General features: G+C 46.6%; 1 protein-coding gene across 1 annotated transcript in view; it reads right to left on the reverse strand.

Moving 5' to 3' along the window:
- SYPL2 (synaptophysin like 2) overlaps positions 1-22,122 on the reverse strand; it is a 60,905-nt gene extending 38,783 nt beyond the window's left edge. Inside the window, exons 1-2 of the mRNA XM_069238370.1 lie at positions 21,849-22,122; positions 21,037-21,108 (exon numbers count right to left, since the gene is read on the reverse strand). Coding sequence (XP_069094471.1) covers positions 21,037-21,108; positions 21,849-21,917 — 141 coding nt within the window. The 5' untranslated portion in view covers positions 21,918-22,122. The remainder of the gene's footprint in view (positions 1-21,036; positions 21,109-21,848) is intronic.
- Positions 22,123-24,806: the final 2,684 nt, after the last annotated feature.

Below are 24,806 nucleotides of genomic sequence, written 5' to 3' on the forward strand. Positions count from 1 at the left end.
TCATTTTTTGTAACATGTGCTGCACGGAGCTCGAGCCACCTCAGAGCACTTTCCAAAGGGAGTTTAGTGGAGAGCATGCTGGTGGCCGCTTCACTATAAAAACAATATGTGATTTTGTGTTTTGTCTATTCCTCAAATTGCAAATAAGTGGAATATAATATAATATAATGTAAAAAGCTATTGAGCAGTGTGAAGTGCAGCACTGCCCCAGCCATGTACTCCCATCACCTCCCCACTGCACCTTGCTCCTACCAACTGGTCTGAATGAACTTGATCAACATCATGTTACAAAAGGTCCTGCTACAAAAATGCATTGGGCCTGGATTCCGGGAGTAAGCCTGGAGTACTACTGGTTTACCCCTGAAATTCTTGAGTAAACCAGGAAAACTACAAGAGTAAATCACACCTACTCACACACTAGTGTGACTTACGAAGTCTGCTGCTTCTTGGAACTATGTAAACACTCTAGTGAATATGTAGAAGATAATATATTGATAATATAATGAGACTCATCATTGGCTCCTAGTTGTCAGCTGCATTAACTTTAAGATTATATGCTCAGAGCGCAGGTCCGATTTACATGAAGACCCAGTGTAGACGAAACGTCTAGTGTTCAGATACCCTTCTAAAGGATAATGAGATCCAGCAATGGCTTGTGGGCTACAAGTCAAACTTTCTCTAAAGCTGAAGCATTCTTCCACTGACATCTTCTAGCTTAAACCTCATAAAATGAAAAGGAGGGGTTCCCACGGTTGTGTTCTAAGAACATACATAGTTCCTCCCATTCCCCTCCCTTTTATTTCTTCACTTGCCATTTCCAGTTGATAGCCACCATTTTTTCCGCTTACTGGCTGAAACGCACTTTGAAGAGCCCCTGGACAAGCGCATTCCGGTCGAAGCATCGAAGCAATCAGAAGGGAGAAATAAGTGACTAAAGGCAAGGGGAAAAATTAGAAGACCAGATTAACGCCGGAAGAGCCAAGTTTTAACTAACCTCCTAAAGGCCAAAGAATTTTGTTCCTTCCTAATGAACAGAGGGAGTGAGTTCCAGCATTTGGCCGCAGCTACCGTAAATGGCCTGTCAACCTATCTAGCCTTATAGGTGCGAGGACCTCAATATGGAATGCTTCCATGGATCGGAGTTGCCGATTAGTTCTGTGCCAGCATAACCAAGATGATAAATATTCAGAACCATTTCAGACCCCGCCTTGTAGGTTAAGCATAAGGTTTTAAACCTAATGTGTTTAGCCACCGGTAGCCAATGCAATTGTTTCAGGCTGCTACTGGCCGAAGCCGAGCGAGGAAGATTTAGTATAGCACAGGCAGCTGTATTCTGAATTAACTGAAGCTTCTTCAGTGATGCCTTATTCAGATTAAGCATCAGAGCATTACAATAATCCAGTCTAGACATTACCAATGCTAGGATAACTGTGACACTCCACTCCCTTTGTAAATAAGGGAGAATCTTTTTCAACATCTTCAACGTACAAAAGTTGTTTTTAACAACGTGATTAACATGCAACTTGAAAGAGAGACAGTTGTCAAAAGTGACACCCAAATTTTTATTTAGTGGCAGCGATAGGAGCCAGGGGAGCTCCACATTCTATCGGCCACCAGCGAGAGTTCCACAGTTCCTTTCCAGATCCAAAGCACAACATTTCGGTTTTGTTGCCATTTAATCTAAGCCAGTTGAAACCCTTCCACCTGTTGACTTCACGCATCCATTTATTAAAGATTTATTAAAGATGTCTGCTACTTCCTCCCAGTTCTTATAATCTGGGATGATCAATTGTGTGTCATCAGCATAGGAAGTTGGCATAAAGCCAAAAGTGCGGATTAGTCTGGCTAAAGGTGCGACATACAGATTGAATAAAGTGGGGCTAAGTGATGAGCCTTGGGAGCCACCAAGAGGTAAATGATATGCTGGGGACTTAAAGTCACCACAGCTTACCGTAATCGGTCTATCTTTCAGGAGGCAACGTCTCTTATCCCTGCTTGATATAAGCGGGATATCATAATCTGTGGTGAGATAGTATTGAATGCCGCAGATAAGTCCAACAGGACTAATATGGCTCCTTGTCCCTCATCCACCATTCTGCGAATCTTATCAGAGGTGGTAATGAGCACTGATTCAGTACTGTGTGTCTGCCTAAAACCATGTTGAGAGGAATCTAATCCTCCTGAGGCGGTTAAGAAATTGGCTAATTCCTTTGGATCATATTACTTCTGTTTAACATTTTCCTGGTCTGGAAATGTGCTTGTTGTCCTGCTCCTAGCTTGATAGGTAAATCTGTTTCATTCTGTGGTGAAGAGCCAGCCACAACAAGAGTTTAAAACCAGGCCAGGCCTTTGCTACCCAGCAATTTGAACCATTTCCTCGAGACTTCGGATGTCAGTTAAGCAAGCAAGCGGCCGATAATATGACTCTTCCAGCAGTGAGACAATAGGGCGCTGGACACAGACTTGGCAACTGTTTTAGGGGAAGGTTACAGAGAAGAAAAGGATCTTAGGGGTGATTTTTTTTATTGTTTCAAATTAAAACCACATCTTGGACAACGGCTGTCATGCAGCACGTTAACTTTGAATTATAAAAGTGAGTGGCTGATTTGACTCGACTCTTGGAGACTCGCCCTTCTATGCCAGTGGAGTACCTCATAGAAACAGAATCCACTGAGCGTCAGACTGCCCGCAAGATGGCTGAATGGTTTTAACACTCCTAGCACCCCAGCATTCTTAGACAGATTTTTGGCGGCCTCTCTTCCTCCTTCCTTCTGGGAACTGCAGGCTTTGAGAGTTAATTGTCTAAGATTCCCATCCTGAAGAAGGCTGTCTCATTCTATAGCAGTTTCTCGTTAACATTGAACATTTTCATCTCTAAATAACACGCTCAATCAGTCGTGCAGCTTTTTGAGGAAGACAAAATTGTTCAAGCACTCTGATAAAACTCCCTTCAGTCTTGAAGTAGGTGCTGTGCAACATTCTGTTAAAGGTGACAATCAGGTTGGCTCAACATCATTTAAAATGGATAACCAGGTGTCTTCTTTCTCAAAACCTTTTGCTTCTCCTACTTTGATTATTAACCCTTGCAAGGATCCAATTAGCAATGTCAAAAATAAGCCAAAAAAGGTCTAGCTTCCCCGACCAAATTTTCACTACCTCTAATGTTGGAGGATTCAATGGATGGATTTAAAAATTAAAAACTTTTTGAGATAGAAGAAAATGTCAACCTTCAAAAATTTGAAGAGAAATGATCTACTCTCGAGGCTAGAGTCTCAGAGGTGATGCTCAAGACACAGTCAAAGGAGTCAAAAGAGATTCTTCTATTCAAAAAACAAAAAGAAGATCAGTATGAATACCTTAATGCAGGTAGATACCAGTGAGTGGCACTTTGTGCTTTTTGGCACTATTTTCACCTAAAACTTTAAACATGTACAACTCAGAGTCTACTGATTGGATTTTTTTCATTTTGGTGTTGTTTTATTCAAAGTTAATTACATTTTTCTGAATTGCTTTGGGATTTTTCTTGTGATGTGTTTTCAATTTTTACTGTTTGAATCCTGCCTTTAACTGCAGCCTGTTTGAAAATGGAAAGCCAGGACTGGACATAAGGAGACATAAGGTAATTTGGTGACTTCCACTTAGTCTGACAAGACTCACAGGCCTGCTAGGGCTATGTCCTACTGCCTAAGATTGTTTTACTCCCTATGCAGGATCTCTTTTGGTGCACACTCAAGATGGAGCTACATCTCATATCAGGGAATTAGGCATCCCAAGCTAAATAAAAACAATGGTATATATAAATCATGCTGCAGAGAGAGAGTATACGGCAAGAAACCTCCAGAATGCCCCATTCCGCAGTCACGTAACCTGGATCAAGAATTCCCACCCTCGCTCCAGGGAGTAAGACAGACCTGTGGTATGACATACTCTCCTAGGCTGATGGGTCTCCACTCCATGCCTCCAAGAGACTAAAATACTCAAAGCAAGTTGTGTAATGAGATAGACAGCAGAGTGTACGGAACAACGGCATGAGATACTCAGAGCAGGAGGTGGTTCCCCATTGTGAGAATAAAGAGCCAACAGTGTAACATGATAAGGTCTGGTGCACATCCATTCTTGGTATGAGAAGTTCACAGTATAAGGTACTCTTTGGCCGCACTGCCTCCACTGAGTTATGCTGTCATGTTTTTAGAAATTGCTGTGTGTGTGTGTGCCACAAAATGTAGCTTGGCGCTAACTGCATACATTTATCTGATAGGGTGATTTAGGATATAGTGCAAGCAAGGAAAACGGCCCGGACCTACTGGTTCGATAGTAAAACACAACCATAATTTGGGTGCAGTGAGAACCTATCACCGATGGGCCCCCACAGCACGCACCTGCTGCCCTATTGATAAATAAGGCACTTGCATCATTCTACCACTGCATTCTCAAGAAAAAAGCCTGGTGACTAAAAACACACAGTTCTGTGGTCCTCTTTCTACGATGACTACTTCTTCTTTTACAATTATTTTTAAATGTCTCTAGATCTTTGTCAAAACATATCTCAAGAAAGGAGGTGCAGTAATTACCAAATAGTAGAAGTGCCATAAATAACAGTAAAACTATACAATAGTATCATCAAAACACATTACAATAATTAGAAAACATTTTTAAAAAAGAAAGCCAAGTCTAATATAAGGTTGTAATGAAAGGATCTTCTATTCTAATGTGCAGTAAAGAAGGGGGAAGCAGGATAGAGGAGGTAAAGAATCCCAAAAATCAGGCACCACATGGAACAAGCATTGTCAAAGCCAATATTCACAGAACTTCAACACTGGATTACCAGAGCAGCCGATCAGTTTGCCCCAGTCAAGAAAGCCAAGACCCACAACCATCAAGCAAGCCAGCTGGTACACCCCGGAACTCAGGAAGGCAAAATACAAATGCAAACAACTAGAGAGAAGATGGCGCACCAGTAAGAACCTCACCGATCTAGCCAGCTTCAAATCAGCCCTCAACGACTACCACTGCCAGATTAAAACCGCCCAAAAATTAGACCTAGCCCACCGGATCAAAACCAGCATCAACCAGACCAAAGAATTCTTCACCATTGTCAGAGAGTTTGCCTGCACACCAGCTGACGAAAACTCCACCCCCTCCCACAGGAACTTTGCGAGGGCCTCGTCAACCACTTCACACAACAAGATAGAAACCATCTGCAAAAACTTCGAACCCCGGATCCCCCAATCTTCCCATCCACAACCACTGCCAACCACTCGCTCTCCGCATGGGAACAGCTCAGCACACCACTTCCACTCTCATGAGCTCCATCCATTTGGGGGTACCCACCAACCCCTGTCCCCACAGAATTTTCAACCTCAGAAGAGACAAGATCAGCCACCAGCTCACCACCATCATCAACACCTTGCTCACTACAGCTACAAACCTTGAAGCTAAGAAACACGCAGAAATCAGACCCCTCCTAAAGAAAATCTTGACAGACCTCAGTGAGCTGCAAAACTACTGCCCCATCTCCCTGCTCCCGTTCCCCGCCAAAGTCCTAGAGAAGACCTTCAACATCCAACTCACCAAACACCTGGAGAGAATCAGGTTTCAGAGCCAAGCACCAAGACAGCTCTAATCGCTGCAACGGATGACATCCACACTCTACTCAACAGAGGCCGTGATCTTACTCGATCTCTTCACTGCCATTGACACCATCTCTTACCACACACTCATCAATTGACTACGCCAGATTAGGATTATTCACAATGCATTCAAGTGGATGGCATACTTTCTCACGGGACGCACCCAGAGAGTCCACCCTTCACCTCACAAGCCAAGCACACCATCTGTGGCGTTCCCCAAGGATCCTTGCTCAGTCCATCACTCTTCTACATTTGCCTGGCATCACTAGCAGACATTGTGAGAGCACACTACATCAACATCGTCTTCTATGCCAATGACACGCACCTCACCCTCACGCTCTCTACAGATCCCACCTGAACGGAGATAAATTTCCACAACTGTATGAAGAGTGTCTCCACCTGGATGAGGGGCAACTGCCTGAAACTCAACATGGACAAAATGGAGGTGCTGCTCTTCGGCACTCTAAAATGACTCATGGTGACCTGGGGAACTTGGACCGGCCCCAATGCCTAAAGACCCTGCCCGAAACCTCAGCATCATCCTCGACAGTGAACTCTCCATTAGACAACAGGTCAACACAGTCTCCTCAGGTTGTTTCCACACACTCAGCATTCTCTGCAAAATTTTCAAATGGCTCCTCCACGGCTCAAGGAAGACAGTGACAAAGACCCTCATCATCAGCCGTCTAGACTATGTTAACCCACTCGACGCTGGCACCACCACCAAACTCCTTGAGCAACTCCAAACAATCCAGAACGCAGCTGCCAGACTGATCCTCAACCTGCCTGAGAGAACCCACAATTCCCAGCACCTGAAGGACCTGAAGGATCTCCAGATGTCTTTTCAAGCTCCAAACCCACACCTACGAAGCTCCATAAACAACCTAGGACCCACCTGCCTAAACCACCCCCTTCACCTTCTCCAACCGCCTAGGACCCTCCACTCCACACACCTCGCCCTCACAGAAATACCATGCATACGCTGCACAGGCGGACACTCCTTCTCCACCTCGCCGCCAAGACTTGGAAGACTCTCCTCCTGCACTTCCTCACCACATCATCGCTGACCAACTTCCAAAAGGGGCTGAAAACCTGGCTCTTTTAATAACACCTGCAGCAAGAGCCTGGATATCGTCTTGGTGTCACGCCACACCAAACAAATACCATCTGATTGATTGATTGATTGATTATGTTGTTGCTGGCTACCAGCGTTTTGACTCTGTCACTTTTTGTTCTGGTTTTCAATAACTTTATTGTTGGTGAATCTGCTAGGCCCTCGTCAATATAATGACTGGCTAAAAGGAAAACTTTAGTTGGGCTCAGAAAGCACACTTCACCATAGTAGTCTCTGGCACTGAAGGTAACTGCTTTGTGTATAGGTGTGCCTCTCAAAGTGAAGCTGGCCAATGGCAGAACTGGGCTGAACAAATGCTCCATGCCCACCAGCACTTCTTTTGAGGAGCAGCACTTATTTTTCCTCTTCAGATTTTGACCAAGAGCAAGAGAGAGAAAAACATAAAAGGGAAAAGGAATAAGGAAGAGTAAGACAGAAAAGCAGTGACAAAGAAAGAAAACAACAATAAAAGAGAAGTTAAAAGAGTGAGATAAAGATACTGGGGTGTCTGGGGGTGTCTGGTGGTGGATGAAAGAGGTATGGGGTAGAATCGTAGTACGCTGCCTTAGTAATCAGCATCCTGACATTCAATAGAGCAGGCTGTGGGCTTGCAAGCAAAACTTTGCGCCCTGACACTTATTTTTTTACAAATTAAGCTCTGAAAAACCATACAAGTAGGTGTATTATACAAATAATTGTATCAAAATCAAAAGGTCTTGTCTAACACCACACTTAGGCCAATGGATGAAGAGGGCTGGCTGAAAGTCCCTATAAACATATGAATAATTTTATTAAAATCAAAGATTCATGGCTAATGCCAGATTAAAAAGTTTTAAAAAGATGTGAGTATACCTCTAGCTTTTCTACGCATTATTCCATGATGTGTCCTTACTCCTTGTGAAGCGTGAGCCGCCCCCTGCTACTTTGTAAAAGGAGTATTCTGAGCTTTTTTTTGGGTGGGGGGAATGAGGGGGTAAGGGCTTGCTGGGTCTTCAGTCCTTAGGCAAGCGTCCCCCAGGGACTGCCAGTTTAGAATCCGGATAGGAAAGCTGATTCAAGGGCACGACTTTAATACCATAAGGTATCTCAGCTAGAATGTGATGCCTCCGTTTATGGAAAGCAACTGAGCTGGCAAAAACCGAAGCTATAGGGTGATGTTCTTTAGATCTAGTTTAATCAACTATAATATGCAGTTGCTTATCTCCTGGCGTCAGACTTTGAGCGATGTGATACATTTACTTAGCTTTAAAGGGGAGCTGTGGGTCACCGGCCTAGGTACATGATTCCAAATAAACAAACATGCACTTCGGTAATGTCAGTTTAAAAATGTTCCCAGCAATAATAGCAATTGCGCTATCTGTATTCCCAGTTTTCCACTTCATTTATATTTCGTTGGAAAATATGGGTGTATGTGGGGAATAGCGTACGCACACAGCATTTGTGGCCATTTTGCAGACATTAGTCCCTCGTTGCTCTGATTTGTGCCTGGCGGTTACCACCAAGCAATAGCTTCTAATGGCTGCTGTCACGTGCAAGCGTGGAACATGAGTGCGCTACACTGGGAGCAAATACGATTTGCACTGGTGTTAGCACAACCACCAGCGACTCGCTGATCACACCGGAGGTATCAGAGGCTGGAAGAAGAGGATTAGTAATATCGTCTACAGACAGAGCTGATCCTTAGAACACATCGCGCAGAGCATTTAAATATGGGAATCCGCGCAGGCCAGTACTAAGTCCTCAACAACTCCCCTTCCTCCTCCTCACTCTCCTCCGGCACTAGTTTCTTAGCCAGGCCTGCTGCTGCTTCCAGAACTCACACAATTGTTTGGCTGATGTGTGCTGGTCTGCAATGGAGATGGGGGCCTCAACGCCATCCTCATACAAAGTATTTCTTAGATCAGTGGTTCCCAAACTTTTGACTTCAGTGGACCCACACTTTTTCATTACTGCAACCCGGGGAACCCCACTGAATCATTATTGGAATCCAGGGACCCTCCCAGTGAGTCATTATTTGAATCCAGGGACCCCCCCACTGAGTCATCACTGAAAGCTGGGGACCTAATCTGTTAATATTATTTAATTTTCTAAGCAGTTGCGGACCCCCTGAGGAGGCTTAGCGGACCCCCATGGGTCCCTGGACCACAGGTTGGGAACCACTGTCCAGGTGATCCGGAGGCTTAACTGCATTTAAAATAAAAGCACGGTAACTGTGATCCTGAGAGCAATGTAGACAGGGTCATGATCCTGCTAAAAAGAACCATTTTGTTGGCCGTTCACCTCCGGGTAAATGTATATAAAATAACATAAACCTTTAATGAAAACAAGTAAGTTAAAGAAATTGGTGGAAATGCACTCTTTGATAATATGAAAGCTTAGTTGGTTAATGCCATCACTACAGATGCTTGCTTGTGTAACCATAGTGTCACAGAGCTAAATTCTGGATGGTGCATTGGGGAACTGTGACATATATATTTATAGTACTACAAGATCCGAGTCTACAGCTAAAATCACTGAGAATTACTTTAAAAATGCATTATACGCAGTATAATATAGTCTGATAAAAGATGTGAAAAGAGATATAGGGCCTCACTTTAAAGTGGCGTTCGTACTGCCAACAGGTTAGCGGTACAAAATGCCACATTTTGACCGCGGCGGTAGCGCTGCGGTCACACCGCCGGGACTGGCGGTATACTGCCATGACGGTCCCGGCGGTCGCAATCCACCAGGGTTTTGACTCCCCTTACCGCCAGCCTGTCCATGGCGGAGGACATGGGATGCACTCTAGGGGCTCATAACTGCCTGAATCCCTTAGTTTACACCTCCCCAGAGTAGCCTCTGCCATCTCTGTGTGCATCAGTGAGTTGAACTGTATATAAACAGACACACCAAAGATATCAGACACTGCCTTGTGCAGCCACATCTACCCTCACAGTTCATTCCTACACACCTGTGCAAGTGCAGCTACCTGCTTGTTTATGACCGTTTCAGCCTTATTCACACACCAAAACACTTTAACCATAGGGAAAATTTCACTCAAACACTTCTGTCCATCAATTTGGAATTGAAAGCATAAAAAACTTGTCTTTCACTCATTTTCTCTACACATTCCTGCAGAAGTATACAGCAAAGGATATTACGTGCATAACTCTGGTCCTGATGCATGACAACAAACATTCACTATATAGGCCACACAACAAACATGTATTCTTCCATCTATGGCACTCTACAGAGTAGCATGCAATCCCTCATCAAATGCACTTTGGTGCTTCAACAAGAGTTTGAAGCACTGCAAAACAATACAACACACTCAAACCCCACAGTACTACAAGGCAACAATAAAGGCAAAAGAGAGCTGGGCAAATCCCTCTTTACATAACCTAAGTCTGACTTCAGTACATACTTTATATAGACAGTGATTCAATATTGTGATTTAAATTTGGATCCAAGAAATAATGAATATTTGCACACAGATCGGAATTATGAATTGCGCATCATCCAATACATTCTGCAATTTTCTCTTGATAAAGCCTGAGGAAATCTGTCAGGGTAAAAAGCTAAGACATAAAGGCAAAACTTGCAGTAATCAGGGTGGTAAATACTAATTCCAAATGTAAGGCTTCATTCTGAGGTGGTGAACACAGGATAAGTATGTTACCCATTTAATATCACACACCAAGGGTGCAGCAATCGCCATGTGCAGAAATTAGCAACCAAACTCTACATAGCTGGGAACTGTGGTTTAGTCTCCAAATCTGATAAGATCTATACAGGTACATAGAATACAACATATTAGACTCAGTCTGGGATCATCAAGCCCACCTAGTTTGCCCGTTTTTCTACCTGCAATACCTTCATAGCCTACATTAGCCCAAATGATGTAGGTTCATTCAGGACTCTAAAAATGTTGTTACACATGCTTTTACCTTCGTTCTAATACTGGTTTTCATCTACTGGTGCCACTAATGGATAGAGGAAAGGAACTGTCAAAATCCTTTTGAAGAAGTCAGACTTGGACCACAGGACAGCAGCTAAATTTAGGCTCATCTTTCTTTTGTAAGCAGTCACTGTTCTGGCTCCCCAGCTTTCTAAACATCTTAAAAAGTACCAGTTACTAGCTGCTAGGTGGATAAGCTAATGGCCTGGTTAAGGCATTAACACTGCGCCTGTGCAGTGCTTAATTTGTGCTTGTTTCTGAGCACCGGCACTTATTTTTGAGGGCCGGGGCTTATTCTTCTGCACCAAGCATTTGCTTCGAGCAAAAGGCACATTTGAGAAAGACGGATGAAGGGGAAAACGAAAAAGCGTCACAAAGGGAGAAAGTAGAAAGCTGCAAGAGTGAGCTGAAGGGGCAGGGAGTGGCTTTATATGGATTGAAGAGACCCGAGATTGCTTCAGGATTACGCCGCCTCAGTATTCCATGTTCACACATTTAATTGCAGCAGCCGTGTTTTTAAGAGGAGGGCTTTTGGCACCGGCACCTTTTTATTTACAAATTAAGCACTGTGCCTGTGGCTTTATTGAATGACGTCATACAAGATTACAATTATGACACTTTCACCTGCCTCATTATGTTGTTGCATTTGTGTTGCCCTTCTGCCTCCATATGAGGATATCAGAGAAAAACCTTCTTTTTCTACAATCCCATTTGAAAGTGTCTGGTGTTATTATTACCATAATGTTTAGATTAAGGTATGCCACTGCCTGTTACATTGGGCTTCTTTAATCATCTGTTTACAAGCTTCCAGGCATTTAGAATATGGAAGGATGATGTAACAAATTTCAGAACATTTGATAGGTTCTCTGAGGTTTGCCGTAAGCTATACTGATTGCCTGTTTCTATTATAATTCATTATACAGTACTCTGCTTTGCCCACAGACCCTATTTTGTGTTTGCTTCCAAGACTCATTGATACCTTCATTTTTACTCTTTCCTCCTACTAACAATCCTCTTATTTTTCAATGGCTCTGTTGTAGGGGGAGCTGTTAAGGACATATTCTATCTCTTTTGTTGCTTCCTCTATTTGGAAGCACTCCATCCCTTCATTCTGGCTCTTTCCACCGACTATCAGACCCCTTAATTTTCAATGGCACAGTTGTGGGGGCATGTTATCTCTCTTTTGTTGCTTTCTCTATTTGGAATGCACCCCATCTTGGCCTGCACAAAATAAAAGAAGGCTCTCAACATGCAATCTATTTAATTGATTATCTTTGTATCTTTTCTGAGGTTGTTTGATTGTTCAGTGCAAAGATGCCTTATGGTGTTGATTACACCTTGTAAGAAACAACTCGACTAATAAATTGCATTTGCAGGTTTTAAATGTATTTCATGGGTTCCATCAGACACTATACGCTTGGCAATTGGCAATTTTGGAGGAAACCAAGCAAAAAGAATGAGTTGTCGCTCTTCTCCTTTGATGATGGATCATTAACACCAGAGAGATTATTCAGTTGCCTGAGGCCTGACCTATGGGTAGACTGAGAGATAGCTTAGCTATGTGAAGCCTGAACATATAATTGATGTCTAACCAGAGGCATACCTGTGCTGCCTAAAGCAAACATCTGTATGATCAATTTCTTAGTGCACTGTAAGGAAGATTAAGAATTAACTTTAACATGTGCCTGGTGTGTTTTTTCTCCGGACTGGTGTCCATGCAGAGACAGTACACCTGCGTCCCCCTTGTGTAAACATTACATCACTGTGTCCTATCTCTTCAAATTAGTAAGGTTTGGCAGCAAAATACTTGTGAAACCTTATTCTGGTGCCAAACTAAGCCTGGGTCTATCAGAAGCAGCATGAATCTGTTATTGTGTTTAATAGGTTACTAATGTAAAAGCACTGCACAAAACGAAAACAATACTTTGTGCACTACTTGTTTCTGTGTTACAGTTTCAAACTGGTAACCATTTTTTTCTGGGGCTGTAGTACAGAAGTGCCCTGGGTGCACGGGTGTTTGCCCCCGCTTTGCGTGCGCCCGGGGCACTTTGGTATTACAGATGCTTGTGCAGCCCTTCTGTAATACAAATAGCACCAGCACTTTTGATAGAGGGCATTCCTTTGTTTGCATGGGGGCATGAATCCTTGGAAATGAGGAAGGTGGTATGAAGCTTGCGCAGGGTAACACTGTATTTCTCTTAAAAGCACTGCACTGGTGGCAGCGCAGGTTCCTGGCTGCCCTGAGGGCAGCACATTGCTCATAACCGGGTGCACTTTCCCCGTTTGCACATGGAGCACCTCCTTAAAGGTGCTCTGTGGCACAAACAGGAAAAGTATGTTCTATCTGTGATAGGACCCCTGTTGTCTCTCTTGTGCTCTTTTCAAGGTTGTCCCTTTCTCTACGTGTGCGCAGCCTCAAGCAAGCACATGTTGCAACGTCCTGATGAGCAGACTGACAAACAAACCTTTGGTCAACCGTCAAAAAGGAGCATCTTTCTGACGATGGAAGTAAACATATTTCATGAGCTCATTGACATTTCATAGGTGATTTTTCGGGAATGATCAAAAAGTGTTAGTATCTTGAAGTGTGTTTCCAAAAACTGTTTCTAAAGTGATTTGTATTGAAATGAGCAGACTTTGCATTTTAGGTATCTAATCGCTCATTCCCCTTTTTAAAGATCTGTCAGTAGCCTATAAACGTTGTCAAAGCCACTAAATATGTTTGCTGTAATCATATCAGATTTGACCAATATTTTTTAAATAAATAATGTATCGCTCCACTTCCTTATATCGGATCTACGGATTACTCCCCGACCCTCAATTGTTTGAAGCGTCAGCCCCATCTACTTAGGTCATACAGTTAGCTCTCACACCGCCAAAGCTGTGGTAAACTACTATCCACGGCGGTATCGAAATCTGTGACAGTAAGTGGGATTATTGCCTATCGGTCTTACATCTGAAATCATCCACCCCTCTATCAGAAACTTTGGGTTGAGTGGAATCTTGCTTGTGATATATCCAAAATGTTATGACATCAAGACAGTGCTGCAGGTCCGTGGTTACTGCAAGACGACTTTGGTAGGAACTGCTACTTTTGACACTGCCTACCATTTCCCAATTGTTGTGGTCTAGCGAAGGCTTCTTAAGCAGCAGGGCCAGCCACACCTGTTTAAATATATTTGGTGCGCTTGCAGTAGCGCAGGAGCTATTTCAAGTCCTTCAGCCAGTGCTTGACTTCCTGCCAGTTGCTTGTAAGCTTGAGCTAGGACAGGGCCCAGGGCGGAACCTGAGCTGTTGCACTTTTTTTTTTTACTAAGTCCATGGACTGCTCTGGAATGAGTGAAGTAATTTTCGTAGGCTGCAGTGCCCTCTTCTGTCTTCAGCGAGATCTCATGTTTCTTCAACTATGCATGGAATAGATCCTTCGGTGGTGTCTGGAGTTCCATCCAGGACTCGAGGTTTGTAGCCTAAGAGATGAAACTCTTCTCATTGTTGGTGCAGGATACCAGATACTGCTACTTGCAGAGGTTAACCAAGGCTCCTTCTGTCTCCTGTCTGACGTAGCTCTCAAAGCTTAGCCCAAGGAGGTTGCTTGAAGGACAGCTTGAGATTCAGTATCAGGGCCATTGGAATGATATCATTCCTTAGTATCTTCCACTCAAATATAGATTTGCCAACACGGTCCTCAAATGGTTTATCTAGCCATAATGGGGAAAGGCTTTAATTGACAACAGCAGCAAAAGCCTATGAATTTAAGTGCATAAACTGGGCAGAAATAATAAGTCATTGTTAGTCAGATTAATGGTTATTCCACATGATGACAATTCAGGCTTACATGGCCGCATTCTCAGGGCAATAGTTATTTGAAGAGGGTACTAAGGATGGAGGCGACTCACCCGTGTTTCCATCTCTCCCTTTAAGTGAACATCACAGTGCTTCCTTGTGAGTCTCCAGGCAATCCATGTGCAATGATGCTCTGCTGTGGGCTGTTTCTTCAGGAGAAGGGGTGCTTGCAGAACGCACTCAGTGTGATCAGATAAGCAACCTGGCACTGATCTCCAGCACACAGCTCTACAGGCGTGGCTGGCACCAGCAATATAACGAGGCACTTTCAAGTGAGTACGTACAGGTTTGCCCTCTGCTGACTGCAACATTATAAATGTTTTACACAAACTATTTAACTCTGGGGGATGCAGCGGACATGATGGATAAGGTGATGTTGCTATATTTTCATACAAGACAAACTAATTAATTGATTGTGAATACAAGTTCAAATAATATCCCCCTGAACGTGTAAACATTTTCTCTTAAGAAATCTCTATATTTTCTGAAGCAGTCGAAGCATTTTCACCAATGCCCATGTGCCTTAAGATGTCACAAACCAGGTAGATAATAACTCCTCAAACTGTGCTGCATATTTTGCCTTTCATCACACAAAATGCTGACAATTTTTGCTGGATAATTCAGATAAGCCAACCGACTAGTTTGGCCCTGCTTTACCATATAATTCCAGTGGTCACGGCTATAACTCAGAGGGCATTATACCTAACAATAGTTGCGTCAAAACGTTAAAAGAAGAAAACATGCTGAGCTCTGTGATGTTCTACCAGATGGACCTGCTAAACTTGACTCCATCTAAAGATACCTTGCAGTCCTCCCTAACTGATTGCCTGGAGTAAGCGTAGTGATAGCCCTGAAAAGTCAGGCCTTTCTCGTTGCACTTGAAGATAGCCCCATAGCATCAGGGAACTCTTAAGGATGCTGGAGGCCCTGTGCCAAATGTATTTTGGGGTGTTCACAAAAGCTTTGAATTTATGATTTGATTTCAGCTCTTTCATGCCCTTTTTGGCCATGTCACTGGCAGTGCACAGCAGTGCTTAATTTGATCCGGTGGTTGCTGTTGGAGGCAACACCACTTATTTTTGAGGGCTAGCACCTATTTTTCTGCATCAGGCAATTACTGCGAGCAAAAAACATATGAGAAAGACAGAGCAAAGAAAGATGGAAAAGTGTCACAAAGGGAGAAAGCAGAAAGCTAAAAGACTGAGCTGCAGGGGCAGGGAGTGACTGCAAATGGATTAAATAGGCCCGAGATGGAGTTAGGATTACACTGCATCAGTATTCTGTGCTCGCACATTTAAATGCAGCAGCCACGTGTTGCAGGAGAGCTTTCGGCATGGCACATTTTTATTTACAAATTGACCAGTGGTGCACAGACATACTCTGTCTAAAATTCTAAATGTGTTTACAGCTAGCATTCGGGGATAGTGGTGTGTGTTTTCAATATTGTGACACAGCAGCAGCTCACAATATCACAGCAAATAATCTATATGACATCCTCCCATCTCTTTTATGTGAGGTCTTGTTTGTATCTAAAATAAACTTTATTTATGGACGGAGCATGAAATATAAGCACAACATTTTCCTGCAAAATGTCAGTAATAGACTCTCGCACATCACCCACATTAAAAATAAATAAAGATAAACAATATTTAAAACAATCTGTTTAAGAATTATTAAAGGTCACAAGGGCAATACTGTCTGCAGAACACCGCTGGCTCTATCAAGGGGCTCACTGAAAGGCTGGGGCCCTGAGCCACAGCCCACAATGCTCTTACCCTAAAACGTCTCTGCGTAGGATAATACGGTCCGTTTAAAAGTAAAAGTTGTAGCCACCATGTTGACTATGTTTTGTTATTTATGTAAAACTGAAGTCGAATCTCAGCAACTGTTAGTGTTGTTGTGTCTGGTTTTCAATATATTGTTTCTATATAACTGCTGTGTTGTTCTATTTGTATTGCCCACATATTCCTGGTCTTTTTGAATCTAATAATTGCTATATTATTGTACACTGAGATAAACTACGGCACCACCAATCCTTAGAGTAAGCCTTGGCTGCTCGACCATAGCTAGCGTTACAGATTCAAGCAAACTAGGAAGTCCTGGCTAACGATCACAAGCAACAGTGTCCAGGCCTCGGTGGTGTGCGGAAAGGACAGCACCAAACACCCATACTGCCCATAACGTTACATCTGCTCAAGGACCTGGAAAAAAGATCAAACAGCAGATGTACAGGTTTTTGCTTTCTCTGCTCCATTCCCTTTCTGGTTGTTCTCAAGAAGAAGAAGCAAGTCCGATATATGCTCCAGGACTTCTGATTCTCGCATACAATTGGCTTTATAAGCTGCAAATATGTTACCATGGCTGTTTGCTTCCACACTAGATGCAATCAAAGGGGGAAGCAAAATCGGAGGTGTCCTCGTGCTTGCATCAGTTCAGGTGGATCCACGTGATTTGGAAGAGGAAGGAAGCATGATCTGTCCATGTGTGTCCGAGTGCTTGCATGATTTCAGGTGGGTCCACGTGATTTGGAACAGGGTGGAAGCATGATCTGTCCATGTGTGTCCAAGTGCTTGGATCATTTCAGGTGGGTCCACGGATTTGAAAGAGGATGGAAGCATGATCTGTCCATGTGTGTCTTAGTGTTTGCATCATTTCAGGTGGGTCCACGTGATTTGGAACAGGGTGGAAGCATGATCTGTCCATGTGTGTCCAAGTGCTTGGATCATTTCAGGTGGGTCCACGGATTTGGAAGAAGAAGGAAGCATGATCTGTCCATGTGTGTCCTACTGCTTGCATCAGTTCAGGCGGGTCCAGGTGATTTAAAAAACGATGGAAGCATGATCTGTCCCTGTGCATTGGACAGGAGTGATCCTTGTCTTGCCTGATGTCTTCATCGGCGATGCTTCCTGGCTGTCTAGTGTTCATTTGCTACAGCATTTCTTGTACTATTGGGAGAACAAGTTTACCTATAGATGGCGACCCACCCACCCCACTGTGCCCCTGGGCTAAGGTGGGAACAGATCCAAAGACTGCTAGCACTGACATCGCTAGACGAGGACTGGGTAGGGCCTTTGCCCATGAGCCCCATCACTGCACATGCTGTTTTTGCCAAGAGGCAGCACAGAAAACAAGCATTTACAATGCATCGGGTCTCGCGTTTGCTCATGTTAGAGCTGATCGCGTTGTAAACTCCTAACCCGACTTTTCACCTATCGGGCAAAAGTGCATTTATGCACATAACCCGAAAAAGTGAAATCAAGTACGTAAAGCGCTCGACTTCTGCCAAGCGAGATCTGGCTCGTAAATTAGAGAAAAAGAAGTCCACGAGCCCGATGGAAAACAGCGAGCCTCGAATGTTTTCTGTACTTGGTCGCTGCGCTGGAGGAGGGCTAGCCACCGGAAAAGGCATGACATATGCGTGCCTTCGACTCGTGAAAGCAAGCAGATTTTATTAGGGAAGCCCACGAACCAATAAAAAATACTGCCGTGAAGTTGACAGGGCTCCGAGCTCTTTTATAAATACAAAAGAGTCTCCCTGCGAAACGCATGCGCGAGCGCATGCAACACCCTAAAAACAGACACTACCCCATGGTGCGCACATGTAATTGTCCATCTGTCTTTCACTGCAAAGCATTGCTTGTTTGAGGCAATACACGAGCCTACGTGTTTGCTTAAAATGTGTAAATCTGCCGCTCTAAATATGCGCGCATGCATGTTCATCTATATTCACATATATGGATAAAGATATTTACACATCCATACAAAGTCAGATTGAAACATTGTATACATGTGCGCACACTCTTTACAGTTGCTTTGTGCAAGTGGTTTCACCAGTGTTAACAGTGGCCCAGTATGTCCCTAGTTCCCTCTAAAAATCACTTTGGAGACGCCACTGACTGCTGGTGGTCGGTATAGTAATAGAAAACTGCGTGTTGGTGAAGACTTTTAAGGGTGTGTGTGACGTATTCTGCGCAGGAGGCAGGGCCCATGCCTCTGGATGTGAGGAGCCACATACTTACGGCAGGGGGCTGGTGAGGGCTTCCAGGGCTAGGCATCTGCACACAGAGAGGGCACACATCCGCTAGTCCCTGTCAGAGGGCCCGTAATGGGGCAGCAGCTGCTGCGGAGCCGTCTGCCCTGCGCCCCAACCCCCTATGCTGTCTCAGCATTTCTATAAAAGCAATGGAAACCGCATGAGCAGCTCGTGCCCGCGCTTTGGGCAGTGTCCCCCCCAGGACCCAGAACACGCCTTCCCCGGTGCATCATAATACCACCCCCCTAGGTTCTACCATCATAACTACACCTCTCCGCACCCCTCTAGCACAACCACCGTACACTCACCCAAGTCGTACTCTCCAGACCACCACATCTGGACACACAGCACACTGCCAACACACATGCCATCCTTCTAACACACCGACACGGGACTACACCTGAGCATCCCATGACCCGTATTGAATATCACCCCTAAACACCCTATGCTGAGCCCACATTCCAATACATCACACCATCACACCTCAGAACACTATATACCACCCACCCACACAACGCCCCGTGTATCATACACTCGCCACACCTTAACACCACACCTCCCAGCGCACACAGACAACCCCAATGTCCCCACACACACCCATGAAGCCCGAGACTGACTCCGCACACCAAAGGATCGCCCAACGTCTCTCTGCTGCCCATCACACTCCAGCATCACTTTACCACAGTGACACAACGACCCCGGGATACCAGTATCATACCTACAGCCCCTCAGATCCCGGGCCAGTACACATCCACAGCGCAACCGCAGTGCCCTTCCATGCCGATGTTAGACCTAAAGTCACCCGGCTCTCCACACACCCCGGCCACACAGCGCGGAATGTGTACGATGAGGGAGAGGGTTCGAGGTGGGAAGGAGCGAGGCAGTCGCTGTCACACTCAGAGTGAATGCGAGCTCGCGGGAGCGCTATGATCCGCCCGTGGATGTGAGTGCTCGGAGTGGGGAGGGAGCCCTTCCAGAAGAGTACTTTCCGTAGCGAGCGGGGGCTTGGATCCGAGCGAGTGTAGGCGCTTAGAGGAAAAAGTATTGTGAATTGTTAGTGCTCAGAATAGTCAGTGTTTTAGCAAAAAGCGAGTGAGTGAGTACTCAAAAAGCGAGAGCGCGCGGGCACTGGGGGAGCTCAGCGGACAGTACTCAGATGTCTCCCAGGGTTCCTCGTGTAATCCGTTGCAAAGGTTAAACCCGACACTGAATTCCTGTTCTAGCAATGCTGAAACCTGATGAGTGTGCGCTGGACAGCGTGCTCGCGCCCCACGCCCCCCTAATAATTTAGGACCTCGGAGACGGGAGTTACAAACTCAATCCACTGCCAACCTTATGGGCCTATTAAATAGTATACCCTGTGCCAGCCGAGGCCACCCTGAAGGATCACAGGGGCACCCTTTCTCAGATATTGGTAGCTTCAGAAGCCCACGGAGGATGCCTGCCCCCCCAACCTTCCCTGCTACGACGCCTTTTGCCAGCGCGGCATTTCTCTTTCATAGTGTCACTCAGCATAAGACAGAAATAGCTCAACTCATCCATTCCAGGTCCTTATTGAGACCCACTGGTTCTCTGCGCGGCTTCACTAGGGCCCACGGCTTCTCTTCTACCTTAATGAGTCCCGGGCTCCTACGTCATCTTTGTGAGGCCCAGGGCTCCTACAACATCTTACTAAGGCCCAGGTCTCCTCTGCCACCTTACTAGAGCCCATGGGTTCTTACAGCATCACACTAAGGCCCACAGGCTCTTACATCATCTTACTAAAGCCCATGGGTTCCTACAGCATCACACTAAGGCCCACAGGCTCCTACCACATCTTGCGAAGGCCTACAGCTCCTCCATCGCCTTACTTATGCCCAGAGACCCTCTGCCACTTTACTAAAGCCCATCAGCACCTTACTAAAGCTCCACCAGCAGCTTAGTTAGGCCCAAAGGCTTCTACAGAATCTTACTACAGCCGATAGGCTCCTAGAGCATCTTACTACAGGCCGCAGGCTCCTACGGCATCCAAGGCCCACAGGCTCCAACGTCATCTTACTACAGCCCATAGGCTCCTTGTAAGTTCCACATGACCTGCAGGCTCTTACTTACTTAGACACAGGGCTTATTCCCCAACTCACCTAGCATTTATGGCTCCTCACCCAACCAAACCCAGGCCCTAGGGCCCTTCCAGCACCTTACTCGGACCCAAGGCTAATCTAGCAGTCTGTGGTGGCCAGGCTTCCTAAGGCATCTTAGCGAGGACCAAGGGATCAACAGGTCCCCACCAAGGCCCAAGTCTTCTACTAACAGCTCGCTCGGGCAGAAGAGCGGCTCTAGCACTTTACTGAGCGCCATGCCTCGACCCAGTGGCTCCTCCAACACCTTCCTGGAGCCCTGGGGCTATTTCAGCAGCTTACCACCCAAAGACTCCTCTAGCAACGGCCTGAAGCCCAGATTCTCCCCCGTAAATGTAAAGGACGCCTGGGGTCTCACTCACCCATTCCAGCACCTTGATGAATCCCAAGGGCTCCTCCAGTCGACGCCATCGCAGGTCCAGGAAGGGGTTAGCCTAAGGAGGAAGCAGAAGACAAAAAGATGGAGAAAGGAGGAGTGAGAACGGGGTGCAAGAACACAGAGCGCTGCACATATTAAATGTGAATGTGCTGTAAATAATTGGTAGCACAATGAGCTGAGCACAGGCTTGTCTGCAGTGCGAATCAGGCGCGTAAATATCAAGGGGGCACAATGGGGGTGCGCAGATATCTAGCGCAGTGAAACTGAATTGTAAATATCGAGGGAAGCGGGACCGAGGAGCATTTATTGACGGAGAAGAGAGTGCGCACGCGAGATCAGGAATGGGTGCAAGTATCGGTGAAGAGTAAAATAGGAGGAGGTATCGACAATGAGTTATGCGCACGGAGAAGGGCGCAAGACCAAGGGCCATTAATCGAGGTAAGGACTATTAAGTGCTTTATGTGTCGCTCTTCTCGCGACTGCCCCCCTCCAGGGCCTGCACCGAATGAGGCCTACACCGCTCCGTGGCAACTTGCTCTCGTCAGTGTATAAAGGGGGCTTGGGAACACAAGGTACCACCATTTCCACCTTCGCTACCACAGACCCGAGCGGCGGATTTTAGAATCCTACAACCCAATGAGTTTTAAGCGTTGGTTGGAGAGATGGAAGGGGTGCTGGGCGAGGGGGATGAAGATGTTGGAAAATAATGCCCAGACACACAGAACGCGGGCAGTGCCCACCCCCAACCTCACAAGGGGCTGGAGGGGAAGTCCTGATTGTGGGGTGCCCTTGTACCTTCTTGGCGTCCCCAGAGCCGGTCTGTTTGGCGGAGGCGTGAGCCCTGGCACTGGTTCCGGAGGGCATAGTGGTGGTCTGTTGGTCTGTCGGTCCCTTGGTCGCCTTCTCTGTCCCTTCGTCACCGGCTGTCCTGGCCGTGTTGGCCGCTCTCTCCGAATCTTTGCCCGCTCTCTGGACCACCCCGCCTGCCCTCTCTACCACCCCGCCTGCTCTCTCTGCGGCACCCACCACCCAAAAAAGAACTTCTCGACTCTGCTGTCAAACTCGAGATGTGACGAGTCACGTGAACTTCCGTCCCATACAGGGACAGCCGGGGAGGGGGCCGGGTCCGGTTTCACCCGGGGCGACACATGCTACATCTCCCTCACCCCTCCATGCATGAAGTGCCAGTCTCACAGTGCCCTCTAGCCCGCCCTAAAACAGGTGGCACACCCTCCAGCAGTTCTGCTCTCGGACGTGTGGTACCGAGGCTTGGGGCTCCCGGCTGCCTCGCATGTAACCATTACCCTTCTCAACGAAAAGGCTCTCGTTTTATCGTCCTCAGAAGGATAAAAGGTTGGAGCATTCGGACAGTTGAATTGCAGGCTGCACACGAATGACACTCATAAACAAATACATTAGACAACCCGTCTGTACAGATATATTAGAATTCGCTTGAGCTTGAAATGCTCACTGTGCAGTTCTTTTTGAGGGGCGGGGGGTGTTAAATTTTCTATCAAGAAAAGAATAGACCCATCGATAAATTAAAGTAGACAAAATAAAATAAAATAAAATATGCATTTTTCTAAATGTCGGAAAGCTGGTGTTGTTTTAAAAAATGCTTCTCATGCCGCAACTGGGAACCGTTTGCTTGCCCTTACACCTTGCACAGGCGCCAGAGTAAAAAAAGAAGCGAAAAAGTGAATGGGGGGGCCCGTAGAGAGAAGACGCAGTCTAGTCCCTCCACGGGGACCTTCGGGAGGGAAGTGACAAGGGGTGGGCAGGATTGGCCAAGTGGTAGAACATGGGTGGGATATTTAAGGTATCGGGGTGTGGGTAGCAGCCTCTTCTGCACCAACCGTCAGCGCAGTGTGAAAGTTTGTCCGGTCCCCTGGGGTAGGTCATAGAGTGAGGCCTAGTGAGTTTTGTTGACTTGCATAACTGCAGCACCATGACTCAGAGCCAAGACGCTGCTGCCATAAGGGCCGCGCTTCGCCTCCTCGGCGAAGACGGCCGTTCCGACCTCCTCAGGCCTGGTTTCCTGGACAAGGCCTCGGTCGGGATTATGCGCACGGCACGTGCGGCCTCCAGCGGCGTTGTCGCTGCTGTGGCTTCGTGCACTACGCCCGAGCGGGCGAAGCGCAGGAAATCAGCCTCAGGGAAGGGAAGCAGTGCGTCCTCTCCTCCGGCTCAAGTGCAGGCCCCGCGAGGGCCCGAGGCACCAGTTGAAGTGTTGGAGAGAGGGAAGGGAGGAAGTGGGGGACGGGGTGGGCCCCCTCTCCCTCCTCCCTCAAACCGAACAGAAACTGGAGATTTTATGGCAGCCAGGCAGTGGGTACATGATTCTGGCCAATAGGGCCCCAGTAATTTAGGTCCCAGCATGGACCATGCAAGTGGTCAAGGGGCTGAACAAGTTAGGCAGGCTGGCCCCCTCACAGCGGCACACATGGCTTTGGGGGAGCCAGGTTCAGCCAGAGCCAAAAAGGCCACCAACAAGCCCAGGGCACTGAGTACAGGTGGGCAGGGTGAAGAGACCATGGGCGATCGTATGACGGAGCAGGGGGCAAGGGGGAGGGGTGTAGAGCGGCAAGGGGCCTGGCGGGCTCCTAGGGGTGCACGCAGGATATCAGTGGGTAGGGCCCCAGTTCAGCAGAAGGTTAAGGACTGGTCATCGGTGGATATTGAGGCTAGGATTGAGGTACAGAGGTGGGTGGTACAGGAGATGGAAGACAGGTGGGACCAGTTATATAAGGATAGGGAAGAGGACCTTGATAAGGCACGCCGCCTCAAATGGAAGTCAGGCAAGGGAGAAGTGGGGAGCCTTAGGAACCACAAAGAAGGGGCAGGTACTTGGGTGTGGGTTCCCCACGAGTGTAGGTAAGGGGCTAGTGCGGCCGACGGGTCCAGCCGTGCGACGGACATGAGTGGCGCATACGGCTACCAGAGGCACGGGGAGACAATGTCAGTGGAAGAGGCTGGCAAAAAGAAAGAGGTGCCAACGGAGCGCATTACGGCTCCGGGATGTTGGTCTGAAGCGTTAGAGGGTTCTTCGGCGGCCTTCTCTACACCGCAGGAATGCACAGGGCGCACATTTGGCAGACTCCATGAGGGATACACGAGAGAGTTTTTGTCTGAGACGTTGCATGGGAAAGGTGTGGAGAATTAACATGAGGGGTACGGTGAGGATGATGCAGAGTTGGATTATGGGGATGAGTCTGATAATTTGGAAGAATTTGAGATACGCGACGGCGAGGGGGGAAGCAACAGCGGGAGGGTGGAAGGGTGCAGGAGCGGCGCAAACCCCTCTTTGACTTCTGTGTTACAGGAACAAGTAAGCAAAGGAAAGGCGAGGACAGCCATTGGTGGGGGAGAACAGTTTCTCCCAGCCCAGAAGGCGGCGCAAGGGAAGACTACACGGTTACAAGGTAAGGGAGAATGGTGGTCAGTGTGGGGCAATGGCACAAAACCGTTTGTGTCAACTACACACAAATCGGTGGAGTGGGCGATCACTCTATACATGAAGTACCTAGTGTTGGTGCAGCCCAGTTGGGGGACGTTACACCAACCATTTCAAATGAGGCCCCAACAGAGGACAAAGGGGAGACTGTGAAAGAGGTTGGGAAGGATAGTGATGACAAGAGTAGAGAGGGGCTTAGGAAGCGGCTCCCATAAATGGGATTGGCGATGCCTTTGGGTTCTCACGTGGAGGAAAAAACAAAGGCCAGGATCTGGCGCCATAAATATGTAGACGTATTT

This window comes from Pleurodeles waltl, chromosome 6, assembly GCF_031143425.1.
Source record: "Pleurodeles waltl isolate 20211129_DDA chromosome 6, aPleWal1.hap1.20221129, whole genome shotgun sequence".
In the NCBI taxonomy this organism is placed as follows: domain Eukaryota; kingdom Metazoa; phylum Chordata; class Amphibia; order Caudata; family Salamandridae; genus Pleurodeles; species Pleurodeles waltl.